We start from the raw sequence: 14,295 nt of genomic DNA, 5'->3' as shown, positions 1-14,295 counted from the left end.
CAGTGTTTCAGAGTTTTATATATCCTAAATTGTTATCTCTGAACAGATTAGGAGTGGGGTACGCCAAGTCCTTTGTCGAGTATCTTTGGACTGGTGATTTAACGCCATCGTGGTTCATTTTCTTCATCCATTCAACATTACTAACACACTTCTAATGCTTACTTTAAAGTAGCCTCTAACTTTTCATAAAATACTTATCAATTCTACAGAAGAGATGAGGGCAAATAGTGGTGATTAGCTACAGTCTTCACGTCTCCCCATGGGGACATGAGGTAGGTGAAAGTGGAGGAATATTTTTGTGGATACCGACGCCACAGTCTTACCTCTCCTTCCCTTCTTAGTCTCTACGTTTTGCTCATGTTGGAAGAATGTGAGCAGATAATTCTCTACTTTTCACAGATTGTGGGCAAAACTGGCCCACCCATGGCTGTATAAGGGGGCAAAGGGACTCTTTACTGTGTAACTTCATGGGGATAAGCTTAATCCCAAGGGGACACCAATTTTTCTGTTCCTGCTCAGTACACAACAGTGAGGACTTATTTCAGTTCTTTAGCGAGAGTTGTCTCACTTAACAGTATGAGCAGCAACACTCACACGAGGCTTTCTTTAGAATCAATGGAGACAGAAGAGATGCATTTAGGACATGACTCACCTGATTTGATTTAGTGTAACAGGATCCATGTTATTGGGACTACATGGATGACACAGGCTTGTTGAGACAAGCAGGAGTTTGAAAAGTCAGTAGAACAGGGAATTGCCCCAGCATTTAAAGATTTGATTCTTCAGAGAGGAATTGATTTCCAGTCTACTACTGAGCATAATACTTTGAAACTAAGATGATGGAATAATTAATTAATTTTCTGTTGTATACATAAACAAATACTGAAACTGCTTGTCACATATTGAATGATTTTAGATAATTTAGGATTTCTTCCTTCTACCTATTAAAGATTAACACTAATCAGTAAATGACTGAAAATCCTTTTGCACTGCATAGTAGCAAGAAAAACAATGGATGAGGATCACTTACACTCTGTTAACCATATTGATCTAAATCCAAAATGAAAAAAAATAGAGAATTTTAGTGACAGAATTAACTTCTGCTATCTGTCATGCAACACTTAGATCCCCTGTTATATTTAATTATAGACTGCAGTATTTGGGATGATTGTAATGAAATGGTTTTCTAATATGTTACTAGTGATCAATAATAAAATGGAAAACATTTTCTTTTTTATTTCCAGTGTCCCAGTAAAACATTTGGAGGCTTTGATTCCACCAAGGACCTTCCTGATGAAGTTATAACATTTGCAAGAAGTCATCCAGCCATGTACAACCCAGTATTCCCCATCAACAACCGTCCAATCATGATCAAAACAGACGTGGATTACCAGTTCACACAGATAGTAGTAGATCGAGTAGATGCAGAAGATGGCCAATATGATGTGATGTTCATTGGCACAGGTGAGAAGCCCCGAGTCTACACTGTCTGCTCCTCCAGGAGTTATGGAGACATAGATCAGATAAAATTTCATACTCTGAAAGATATAACAGATATATGTTTCAGTGTATACCTGTGAAAATTTGGGGCAGGACTCAAAACTGTGTGTGGGGAGGCCTTTGTTACATATATTCAGTGTTGCAGGTTCAGGCTGTGGCTTGCATAGCTTAATTCTTTAGGAGCTTTGCCAACTGGATTAAGATCAAACCACTCTCTTTTCAACTACTGTTATTAGGGAATTTTATTAGAAATATCTTGCCTTATTAATTATAATTTAGTATTAAAATACCAGTTTTGAGGTACTCATTTTGAAGTACAGCATAAGAGATATTAACATGAATGAGACAAATACCCAGGTATGGGAAATGTCTTCTGTGTCTTTTCAAGCATTTCAAGTATTACCTTAAGATGCCCAGCTCTTTTGCCAGAAGAGTTCATCATTTTACTTAAGATGAAGATAACTGGCTCAACAAAGTGTTTTGAGAAGAGTTGATATTCAAATATAAACATGATATCCTCTCCAAAATATTTGTGGAATCATACAGCTTGGGCATTTTGTAAATGTGGAAATATGCACTCAGGAAATACTTTTTTTTTTTTTTTTTCCAGAAAGGTAGTAATGAGAAATAGCAGTGGCCAGGAATTAGCTGATACGCTTTTGCCTAAGTTCAGTGGCTTCAGAACTATGCTGATTAGCAGTTGGTGGATCTGCTTCTTCATCTTTGAAGATTTTTCATTAGTTGGCTGATTGTTTCAGTTATGTTTAATAAAAGTATTTTAAACTTCTATTGAACATAATTGCTAGTAATTAGACATTGGCATCATGAAGCCAAAACAAATCAAACCAAAACCCCACCGTTTCTTTACAGCTTTGGACCAAAAAATATCTGTCTGGCTGTCTGTCTTGTAACAGTCCAATTTTTGACTTGTTTTAAGTACAGTTCTGGCACTCTAGACCTGGGGTCAGATTTCCCAAGAAATAAATCTCAAGATCTCTTTCATGTTGATGCCTGAAATATATTATGAGTAAACTGAGAGCTGATGAAGCTTTGTGTACCACAGTGCATGTGTAGCAATTCAGAACATTTACTGCAGGAAATGCAGCTCTGCAGAAAGTGTTCCAGCCCTTTAAAACTGTGAACTGAGTTATTAGATACCAGTGCAACAATATGTTCTTGCATAAACCATTGAAAAGTAGTTTCATACGATTTTACACAGCACAAATATTTTCCATCACACATTAGAAACTTCAGTGCCATCTACACTTGGCAGTTTTTTGTGCCTTTCAACAAGTCTTCTATGACCTGATTCAGCCCAGAAAAAAAATTAATGGCAATTCTCCCCTTGGCTGCAATGTGAGGGAACAAGCCCTTCAGCATCCAGAGTTTGATGCTGAACAAACATAAGGAGCTGATTTATGTCTACATCTTGAGCACGAGAGGTGGCATTTATCTCACCAAAGTTTGGCATTCAGTCTAAGAAAGATGCCTTGGCTTCTGCAAGGGAGAAAGATAAGTACTTCCAGAGGGATTCATTGTCCTTTCTTCAAGAGTAAGATGAATAGTTATGCAGAAGTTCCTGTCTCTTTTCAGACAGTACACGAGACTTGCTTAAACCTGAGCTATAGCTTTTAGATAGTTATCATTACGTATAGTGGTTCTTATCTAAATTTGGCAGGCAAGGCCTCCCTCTGAAAGAGCCTCAGTGATATCTAGCTCTTACCTTTGAGCTGGGAATTTACCCACTCACCGAATTCCCTAAACTACTAATATTCAGGTGTGTGGTAAATGCTCTGGATCCCATCCAACATTGCTGATATTTGCACCCAAGAATTGTAAGAAAAGTATTGAAAGGTTATTACTTGCACTTGCCAAAACAGATTTCAGCACCAAAAACACAGCTTTGTAAGTGCAGAGTGTTATTATTTCTTCAAATATTACTTTTTCCTATAGAAATTGTTCTTTTTCCAGGAGGAGGTTATACCCTCATGGGACAAGAACAGGTATTGCAACACCTGTGCTTGGAGCTGGGGCACAAATGGTGCTCCTCTGAGCTCACTATCCTTATTGCAGTTTTCAGAATGAGGAAAGGGCATCTTCCATGCAGGAGGAAAGGAAAAGAGGCAGAACTGAGGCCCTGCCTGCCTTCCTCCAGAAAGCTGCACTGAGCCGGCTGGTCAAAGTCAAAGGAACCAGAAACAGATACACAATCAGTGTGTATTACATCTTCTCCAAGCAAAGAGTAAGCTGGGGAGCAGATTAGGGACTCTAGTCATGGTCCAGTTTTCCGCTTGATGATCTGAACCTATGACAAAGCCAGAATTGAGTTCTCTGGGGTATGACTGGATTTTTCTGTGCAGGTCTGTCCCATCAGATTAGATACATTTCTCTGTATTTTCCCACTGCTGTTGCAGCAATCTACATTATTCCCACATGCTGCTGAACTTCAGTATATTGAAGAAATACTTTTTTCTTTCCCTTTTCATTAAATAACTGATGATAATTGAACACAACATAATTAATGGCCATCCAGTGTGGTCACATTTTCCTTTCCTGTGGGTGAAATCTTTAGCCGAGCAGTTTCTTTCCCACTGTGATTGTACCAGTGTGTTTCACAATGGAAATAAAATCATATCAGCGTGCTTGAAATTATATCAGTAAAAAACGGGATTTAAGATATGCACTTAATGCATATCCTGGTGTCTGATGTTTGGGATCATTTGGCACAGTCAAGGTACATCTGTCAGTAAAGCAAATTAATAACAGTAATCTTATCTTACTGAACAGAGCCTATTGATCCTAAAGGAGAAGCCTGATTCCATTTGTGTGAAATTGTTTGAAATACTACTCTGTAAAACTTGATCTAGAACTCAGATAAAGCCCCACTTTAGTACCTGTGGCCTGACCAGAGTTGCGGTAGTGATTAACACAGTGTATCTTTGACCTCAGAGGCTTTCACAAGCATCAAGCCGCTGTAATTGTTGCAGGATCCACTTAAAAGTCAGGTCTTTTTTTGAAACAACATTATCTGGGGAACTTGTGGCTGCTCAGTGCCCTGTGCAGGCTCCACAATTTCTCTTGTGCTGTTTTACCAAAAATCCCCTTTTATTTCTGGAATATGGCTTTTGATGGATTGTGACGGAGGACAGCCATAGTCCAACACAGAATACAATCACGACACATTGCTACACTGTTATATTTATTAAATCTGAGTTCTCTTTTTTGACCCATACAACGTATTTTCCTCAAAACCACAGTCATTAAATTATCACGATAATTAAGGACATGAACTCATCCATTACATTACAAATATAACATTAAATTATCTGTTGTTCTGAATTACTCCATTGTAAAAATGTGGATTTTCTTTTCTTCTTGTTTTAAAGTTTGTATTGCTTTTGTTCTGCATTGTTCTCAATATTTCTTGAATGAAATATATTCAATTAGTACCAGTAACCATAATGAAAACCACTTCCCAAACAACTTATCTAGTGTATTTTACTAGATTAGTTTGTACGTGTAGCTGCCTAAGTAAAAAGAAAGTTGTGCTTTGTTTTGTTGTTGTTTTAAGAAAGAACTGGGTTTTTTCCTTTTAAAAAAGAATCTATGACTTCGTGACTAATGAAAGAAAACAATGGAAAAAAATTTCACCTTTCTAAACTTAAAAAAATACAAAAAAAAAAACATACTTAGAAACCAACATCTGCTTAAAGCGAAGCAGATGGAAAAAATTAAAATCTCAGTTCTACAGGTTATTCTAGGATTTCTAGAATATTTTAGTCCAAATTCCTGTAAAGAAGTTGAAATACCAGAATTTTCTCATGAAATCTGTAGCTTTTAAGATAGTCATTTTATAAAAATGACATTTTAAACCCATGTAATCTATTTTTTTTCAATTTAGTCTGCATTTTCAATTTAATATAGAAGTGGTGACTTGTCATCTTGTTAATCAGAAATTTCAACTAACACACACAAATATATATACATACAAAACATGTTTTTATTTTGTGTAATTGTTGTTTAATTCTTGTTTTGAGAAAGTTGACCTTTACAGTCCTGTTACTTTGAGAATTTTAGCCATTTTAAAATGCTTTATTTTTCCTAAGCTGTTACTGACATAGAATGTGCAACATGAAAGGTCCTCAGGAACATAGCTGTTATTCCTATGATATATTTACATGACACTACACTTGGCTGGTTAAAAAGGAAAGTTGCATCCATTTGTTGTTTCCATTTCAGAGAGTCTGCAATGATGTGTACCAACCTAAAAATGATCCTTTCCTCTTTTTTTCCTGCTGAAAATTCTTTTCATGAAAACAACAAAAAAAAAAAAAATCACAGATGCAGAAGCTGTAAAACAGAGATGGTCTTAAGTCACAAACCATATTCACAAAACCAGAGGCTATAGCTTTGAAATTCCAAGCGTTGGCCCTGTTCATGTTAAAGCCAATTGCAAAACCCCAAGAATGTAAGTGGATGTAGTATTAAAATGCTGGCACACATCTATTTCTAAACAGAAGATACAAGTTGTATTGCTTTTTACCCCTCAGCAAAGACTAGTATCTAACACACAGAGAAATATAGATGCCTTAAGGGGCTTATACATCTTAGGTACTTTGTTTGACATGAGGAAGATCGCCTGTACTTAAGAGATGTAACAGCTTCATCTGTGTAACAACATTTATCCAGATGTTTTTATATCTATACTGAGCCTTCTGACAGCATCTTCACATGCATTTTAAGAATGACAAACATCATATTAAAAATGGACAATAAAACATGGCTGGGTAAATTTAGTGCATTTCCTTCCTCAATTAAATGACTGAAACATCTGTCATTTTATACTGTGACTTAAATAGTATTTCAGTCCTTTTCATTCTTTAATAACTACAGTAGTATTTATCTTCTTTGTTGCATTTTGATACTTGAAAGACTTCAGTGAAATGTCCTACTGACATTCTGTGTTTTTCTAGGTTATTTTGAATAGCAGTTGGCATTTTGAACAAGTGCTCAGAGATGTGCAGCTTCACAATCTTTATATGTGAAATAATTACATACTAGAAGAACCTCTGGCTGCTCTGAAAATGAAGTATGCTTCTTAAGCACCTGAAAACTTTTTTTTTTTTTTTTTCTTTTCTTTTCAAGATATTGGAACAGTTCTTAAAGTGGTTTCAATTCCTAAGGAGACTTGGCATGAATTAGAGGAAGTCTTGCTGGAAGAAATGACAGTCTTTCGGGTAAGTGCGGCTGAATTTCAAGTGTCAGGTTGTAGATTTCTCTGTGGACAGCTGCAAACTAAACTTCTTGCAGTCTAGCCAAGGAATAGCCTGGCATACCCATCTAATTAGCTTGTCATTTAGAGACCCAGACACTAGTCAAAATAAACCTTGAAACTTTCAGTGCTAGCTGGAGGTTAATGCTAAAGGAAATGGCATTCTGGGCTCTTGGTTTGTGGTTTTAAAAGTAAATTAGTATCTCTGAATCTTAGAGCTATTACATGCTGGAGTTAAATATGTATCTATGCAAGTCTGGGAATAATGCCTGTCTGTTTTCTCCTGCAGAGATATACAATACATGAATTTTATGGTTGCATCAACTCTTAACGCTATTCAAACTATCAGCACAATGTAACTAGGAAGATAGTTTAGGAAAAACAGTGATCTGCAGAGATTTCTTATGCCCAATAATCTGAGAAACAAAGAAAGTGTTTATATTGTCAAAGGTGATTTTAATGTCTCATTTTCATGGTTAGACACCATAAACACTCCCTAATCTTTAGTACTTTTTTTGTGAAAATCAATCTTTTCCATTTTTCCTGTCTGAGCCACCTAAAAAATAAGGCATCCCATAGGCACCCCTGCAAGTTGAGGCAGAGTAAACCTTTCAAACACTTTCCAGACAGAACCCAGGGATGTCTAATGTTTTGTACACAACAACGAATCATTTACATTCCCCACGTTATTCTCTTTGTCAGTGCTGTTTTATAGCACTGTTTCACAGGCCCCAGGCTTTCGGGGGGTTGGTACCTAGCTGGGAGGGCAAGGTTAATCTGACAATGTGAAGATGATGCGTCGTGTGATCTCACTCCAGATGTGCTGACAAGGGCTCCAGACCTGCCACAGGGGCCCAGCCACCATGTCCTCATCATACTCAGTTGCCATCCCTTTATCTTTGGTATCTCATCAGACAAAACATATCTAAACAGACCCTGTATAACTTTATATTGTTATTTTCAATTATTTTTTTTCCTGTTACAGGCAATCTTGCCTTTACTGGTACCAATCTTGCACAGAAACCACTCTATCGAGTGCAAGAAACTACTGAAAAATGTGTATCTCCATTGCTGCAGTCCATTGGGGTATTTTTGAGGGTAGAAATGTGGGTTTTTTTCTTTCTTTTTTTTTTTTTTTTTTAAGAGAAGAAAAAAGTAAAAACTATGAGGAGAAAATGAGACAAGTAATTTGTGGCTCGCAGCTTTTTTCTTTTTTATACATGCAAAAGTCATTACATTAATGCAGGGTAATTTGGCAATTGTTGATAATGTATGAGTTTCTTCCCTAAATCAAGTATAAGTGCCAAGGTAAAGCAGATCAGAGAAATATAAAAGTGAACAAAAGAAAATAAATGGAGTGAAAGTTTTATTTCAGAAAGGCTTTACAGAAGTAGTGTGGTTAATGGCAAATTCAAATTTGGTATTTCACTTTACATGTGTATTTATTCATTATTACACAAAGGATTTTGGTGTTCTGATTTACTTGAAAGCTCGTTTATCTCATTTGGCATACATTTAAGCCTTAAAGAAGACATTAATGTACTTCAGTGGAATAAGCAGAATTTGTACGCATAAGATGTGGATCTTTCAATAGGGAATTTGCAATAGATTTTAAATGTACCTCAACGAAATGCAAGTTTTCTTTAGTTACTAAAAAGTCTACATGCACCATAAAGAATGTATTTTGATGGTTATACTGCAGTGCACTGAATACAATGCTTTTCATTCATAATTCCACCAAACTGAAAGTCTTCCGTATCTGTTACGTTGATAACAAATGCCTCTTTTAACCCCATTTGTGCAATATTTCCCTGAACAGCTGAGCAAACAAGTTAATGAGATCAATTTTCATTCAAATGTTACACTTAATTGATGCTTTCTAATATAAGGTCTATTAACCCATTTGTAAAGGCAGGTCCACATGCTTAACATCCACTGACCCATATCAAATTCTCTCAGGATTAGCAAGTTAAAAGCTACACAAGCGTAAAAGCTTAATAAGGACTTTATTAATATACATAACCGAAAATATGATGCATGGGATCAATAGTAGGTTTTTAAATAGAATAAACTTCATACAGAATTGGCTTGCACACTTTGTAACCAAATGATGCCACTTTTACTCTCAGGATTAAGTCCATTCAAGCAGCTGGACCTAAAATGCATAACAGCCTTTTAATCAGATCTAAACATACTTATTCTGTTAAATATTTCCTGCAGTCTCTCATGTAGAAGAGTAGATATTGGTTTGACATCTTTTTGCTACAGATAAGTATAATTAAGGGTAGATTTAGCTAGGAGAGCAGTAACTCTCCTAGTGACCCATTTGGTTGATTAAATAATGCGTATTTCAGTGTGCAAAAAAATTCTTTCCAGTTTTAGTTCTGTGTTCTGCAAATAGGAGTAACTTCTTTGTGTGTGAACAGTGCGGTGCAGTCAACAAGATTACGCTTGGGATTAGGCTTGTTCTTACGAATAAGGTTTTGCAGGAATGGACATCTTACCTTGCTATGGTTAAAGGGTGCTGCTTAATTTAGTGTTATCACTTTTAATATAGTATCTACATACTTTGATACAGCCACTACTATTTTCATATTTCGTGGGAGGTTCTTTAAATGTAGTTTTAATATTAAATGCAGATATTAATTTCAAGATGTGAAACTAGTAACAAAGCAATCACAATGAAACTGTAAGAAACATGGAAAATTATGTCTCCAATCAATATAGCAATCAAAGATGCACCTTGATATGTACATCCATTGTAATTCACTTATAGCTAAAGAATACACCACTTGTTGCAAAAGACAACAAGAAGCACTATTGCTAAGGAGTGTCTAATTTCAAGATTTCTGGGTTGGGCAAATATCATTCTAGCAGAACTTTTATGATTATAGAACTCATTTTATATTTTAACTCTTTTTTCCCTCTAGGAACCCACCGTTATTTCAGCAATGAAGATTTCCACAAAACAGGTACTATGCGCACAAGCTTTAAATCACTTTTAAAGATTTATTGGTCTGTGTCTTTTAAAGACAGTAACTTGGCAGTCAGTAGAGACGTATTAATTATAGCAGCAGCATCCCATCCCTTTACATAAACATCAGTAGTTTCTCAGGAAAATGTGACGTGCAAAGGAGAAAGGAAAAGCCTAACTTATGTTACTTACTGGTAAGGTGGAAACTAAACACAAACTAACCAGCTGTCTGGAGGCTCTCAAAAAAAAAAAATTTCCACATTATGGAATGTTCTCATGACAGAGAAACTGTTCAAAAGGAGTGGCCAGACTTGGTACGTTACTTCCATGGGACTAGAGAGATGTGGAATGCAGAGAGTGGAAGCAAAGACTGGAAATGCAACATCCTCCTGTCTTTCTGTCCAATGCCCATTCCATTCCTGGATGTACACCATTCAGATTGAACAAGGAGGGTAGATCTGATGTAGTCCAAATTTTCCATGGCAATCTGATTCAGTGACATGGTTAGGATATGGGTTCCAGACTCCAGAATTCATATTTCTTTCTTTCTGTTGAGTGCACTAATAACTAGCTTCTTAAAGAATAGGTATTTACAACAGCCTTCATTGCAGACAAGACCATAACTAAAACTAACTGGACTTCTTGATGGATGGAGGTAAAGTTTTGTCTGGTTTACAGTAAAGGTGATTCCTGCATTTCCAAGCAAATATGGGCAATTATTGTTAGGCTTCTTTATAAAGCAGCTGATAAATTATGTAGTCATGCAAAGAACTTTGGGTTGTGGTCCGGGAGTTAAGCAGGTATTAGGGGCCAATCTTCCTCTTCTGTCTGGAATTAGGTAGATAAACTCCGGCCACTGTCATTTCCTGTCACAAAAGTCTAGGCGACAAAATTCAATGTCAAATTTAATATATTTTTTTTTTATTTTTCATATTTGTATTGATTTGGAGCCTAATTCAGTAAATACAAGCAACATGTTCATCACACTCATTAATTTTTCTATTAATGTCCTTTTCAGTAAAGAGGAGATTTGATATTACTTCCAGGACTGGGTGCACAAAAAATTCTGTGTGTTATAAATGAGATTTAGTTAATTCATCTACCTTGCTCTATATATTATTAAACAGAAGTCGAATTAAGTCTGTAATGAACAGCCATATTATGTTTGAAATGCTGCTTATTTAACTCAGAATAAACTGTATTTAGGAAAGCTGTCTGAAAACATTCATGTATTTGACAGAAAACATTTTGTTTGGGGACATTCTTCTAACATAGTTTACCACCTAAACCAACAAAAATGGCAGGCCAAAAAAATGGACTATTGATTACTGGGATACTTAAAAATGGACCTATCAAGTTGTATATATGTTCACATCATATCAAAATGCTCTGCTTTGGATTGTTTTTATAAGTACATTCCCTTAAAGCAGCCAGTCATGTTGGATAATGGACCATGTATTTTCATACAACTTCTTCTTCAAAGCATCTTTAGTTATGCGGGCGAGATTACAATTTTCCCTGAGTCTTTTGAAAACAAATCTACACTGCTAAAATTGTCTAAAGCTAAAAAAGAGCATAAAATACAAGTTATTCAGGCAGAGTTAAACTCATGAAAAATCAAGCAGCCTCAGGCTAAAAATGACAGAAGCATGATACAGTGTGACAAGCTTTTGGCATGTGTCTCTGTATCAAACAAGTATATGGCAACATGTTTGCGTTTTATATTTATGATTTAAAAAGACTGTAGCTTTATAACTCAAACACTTTACTCATTGTGTTCTGATAAGCAGGGCGTTTTTCATATAAACAGCACGATAATTCTATGCATTGTAGAAAGCAGGAGCATGAAATGTAAACAGTAAAACCAGCATGTCCTATTGAATAACTTTAAAGCAATCACTTCATTTTATTTTTTCCACTAAAAATTCTTTCATTCAATTACAAAAACATGGTACGGGGAGTTTCTCCTTATTTTTGAATGTTTTCCTATACTGGTTGTTCAAAGCAGCGTCTTTTGCCATCATGCCAGTATGATATGTTACAAATTACTCTTTTTCCTAAAGAACAAAATCTACAAATTCGTCAGGAGCAGAACTTAGCTTAAGTTTTAAAATAAATGAAACTCTAAGGTTCCCTTGCCTCTCTCTATGAGTGTGAATTTGCCTAGAGCAGGAATGACTTTGAACAAGGAGACTTAGACTTTATGTGTAAAACTAAGCCTTGATACAGTCCATCTCAACTCTACTGTCTTTAATTCACAGGAATGATATTTATATTTTCTCACTGAAGCTACATACTCCTCCTAATTGGGTTCAGAATCCTCGGCTTGTATAACCTTATTGCCTAAACAACTTATGCATGGTTAGCAATAGACACAAACCTTCAGCGGACAGCATCCTTAGAGCCACTGTAACACCCTGCAGCTGCCTAAATTCACAATTCGGTGTGAGCCAGGCTTGCGGGGGGCCCCTGGCTACCACTTGGCTATGAGTCTGTCAGGTGGGGCTCCATAATTCTTCTCTTGATTTAAAAATGTGGTAGCAGGCCAAAAAGTCAGGCCTGGCTTTCAATCAAAGGTGACTTTCTTGTGGAGCAAGCTCTCATCTTTTTCTCAGGGTCAGGTTTGTGATCCTCTGTTTCAAAAAGCCATTGGATTTCTGGCAAGATGGGGGAAAAGCAAGGAGATCCTTGGCTGATACAGGCCATCTCCTTGCCTGGCGAAATGCTACGAAGAGCTTTTGTTTCTCCTCCATAAGATTCTCAATCAAAAGCATGGCAGAGACCTTCCGAAAGACCTTAGTGACTACTTTCATAGTATTTTTCCCAAAGTACTGAATTTTATTCAGAAATCACCATTTCTGTCAATAGTGAGCATATAGAAAGGACCAGCTCAAAATGGATATGTCACTTAAACAGCCCCCTGAACTATACTGCGTCAGGTACTTTTCAACACATAAAATTAAATTAAATGGGATTTGAACCTCATGCTCCCTAAAGTTTCTTTTAAAATTCTGCCTGAGTTCTTCTTTTTAAGCATTACATTTTTTTCATCTCTCTTTTTTTTTTTTTTTTTTTTAAATTGTAATTGCAAAATTCTCAGTGATTTCTTTGTCCGAGTTCTAGGGAAAGATTGCAGTTTGAGCAACACCGTGGGGCACACAGAAACCACTGGATTGCTTAAAACATTAGTCTCCTCAGCTTTTCTGGAGTTCTGATACATCTGCAAGAATTTTTAGGGGACAATTTTCCCCCGACCCTTCCCCCCTTCTGATTTGATCTGATAATCAGCTGATTTATTAAGTTAACAATCTCTTGGGAGACACTCTTTGCCCAAAAGGCAGTTTGACTGTGTATGGCAAAGTTAGGTCAGACCATTGTTGCAAATCATTCTATTAGTATTTTCTGATTTTCATACTGCCTGGATTTATATATTATTAGTGTTGAGAATAATGATCACCAGCTGGAGGCTGAAACCATGATCAGAAGAGCAGCAAACAGGGCAGCAGCCTTCAGGCCGTGCAGCACCTGAAACACGTGCTGTAGTTCACTGACTGAACTTTATGAACTTATCTACAAGGAATAATCTTTAAGTAAGCCTATTTTGGCCTCTTTTTTTTTTTTTTTCTTATATATTTCTGGTCATTCTTTAATTCTGAAGACATTAATTAGAAATTAGGGGGGGGGTCTGATGAAATGAAATTGGTTAAAGGGGTGCAAAGGAAACCATCACACCATCCTTTGTTTTCCCATGTGTATTCTCTGGGTTGATTTTTATATTAGTTGCACCACACATTTCTACATGCTTATATAGGTATTAATGCCCCAATTACATAGGACTCAGATCAATACCATCTGGACATTTAAGATACTTAACTGAAGCTCTAACTTGACCTGTACTGCCTCCATAATCAGTAAAGAGAAAAGGCATCCCTTGAGAAATGGTTAGGTCACCGAAGATTTGAATTTCTGGTCTTTTTACTGCAGAATGTACCCCTGAGCTGGGTAGTTCATTAAGTGACTTAAGTTAGAAGGAATCAGCTTATCCTGCCTACTTGACAGAGCACTGGAACAGGCTGCCCAGGGAGGTTGTGGAGTCCCCTTCTCTTGAGATTTTCAAGACCTGCCTTGATGCAGTCCTGAGTAACGTGCTGTAGGCAATCCTGCTTCAGCAGGGGAGTTGGACTAAAGGATCTCTAGAGGTCCCTTCCAAATCTGACAATTCCATGATTCCATGATTCCATGATTTTGCTTCTCAAGGGTGCAGCACTAACTGGGAACTGGTATGTGCAGTCAAGGCTTTGTATAGAGCTCTGCATGGTCAGAGATTTTGGCCCAGAGAACATGGGTTTGCAGCCCAGCTATGGCACTATAATAGAGGGAAGCAGCTGCGAAGACAGGCTTGGTTTCCAATTTACCAGTGAATTTTCCTTTGTGTGCTTTTCCTTGTCATGTTTTCCTTGAGAAAATACTGATGTTTATATAAATGCAGGAGATGTTTCTGTTACAATTAGTATGTCTGTATAAACTGCCAAGCTGCTGTCTCTGAAAG

The 14,295-nt window shown here is 36.7% G+C and overlaps 1 protein-coding gene across 2 annotated transcripts in view; it reads left to right on the top strand.

Moving 5' to 3' along the window:
* Window positions 1-14,295, top strand: part of SEMA3A (semaphorin 3A) — a 169,330-nt gene that overhangs the window by 141,595 nt on the left and 13,440 nt on the right. For both annotated transcript variants that reach the window (XM_074168230.1, XM_074168229.1), the window contains 3 exons: window positions 1,245-1,464; window positions 6,646-6,737; window positions 9,703-9,744. In XM_074168230.1, the coding sequence (XP_074024331.1) occupies window positions 1,245-1,464; window positions 6,646-6,737; window positions 9,703-9,744 (354 nt within the window). The remainder of the gene's footprint in view (window positions 1-1,244; window positions 1,465-6,645; window positions 6,738-9,702; window positions 9,745-14,295) is intronic.

Source organism: Numenius arquata, chromosome 2 (genome assembly GCF_964106895.1).
Source record: "Numenius arquata chromosome 2, bNumArq3.hap1.1, whole genome shotgun sequence".
Taxonomy (NCBI): Eukaryota; Metazoa; Chordata; class Aves; order Charadriiformes; family Scolopacidae; genus Numenius; species Numenius arquata.
Note: the sequence above shows the minus strand (reverse complement) of the source record. Positions and strands in the feature narration are given on the sequence as shown.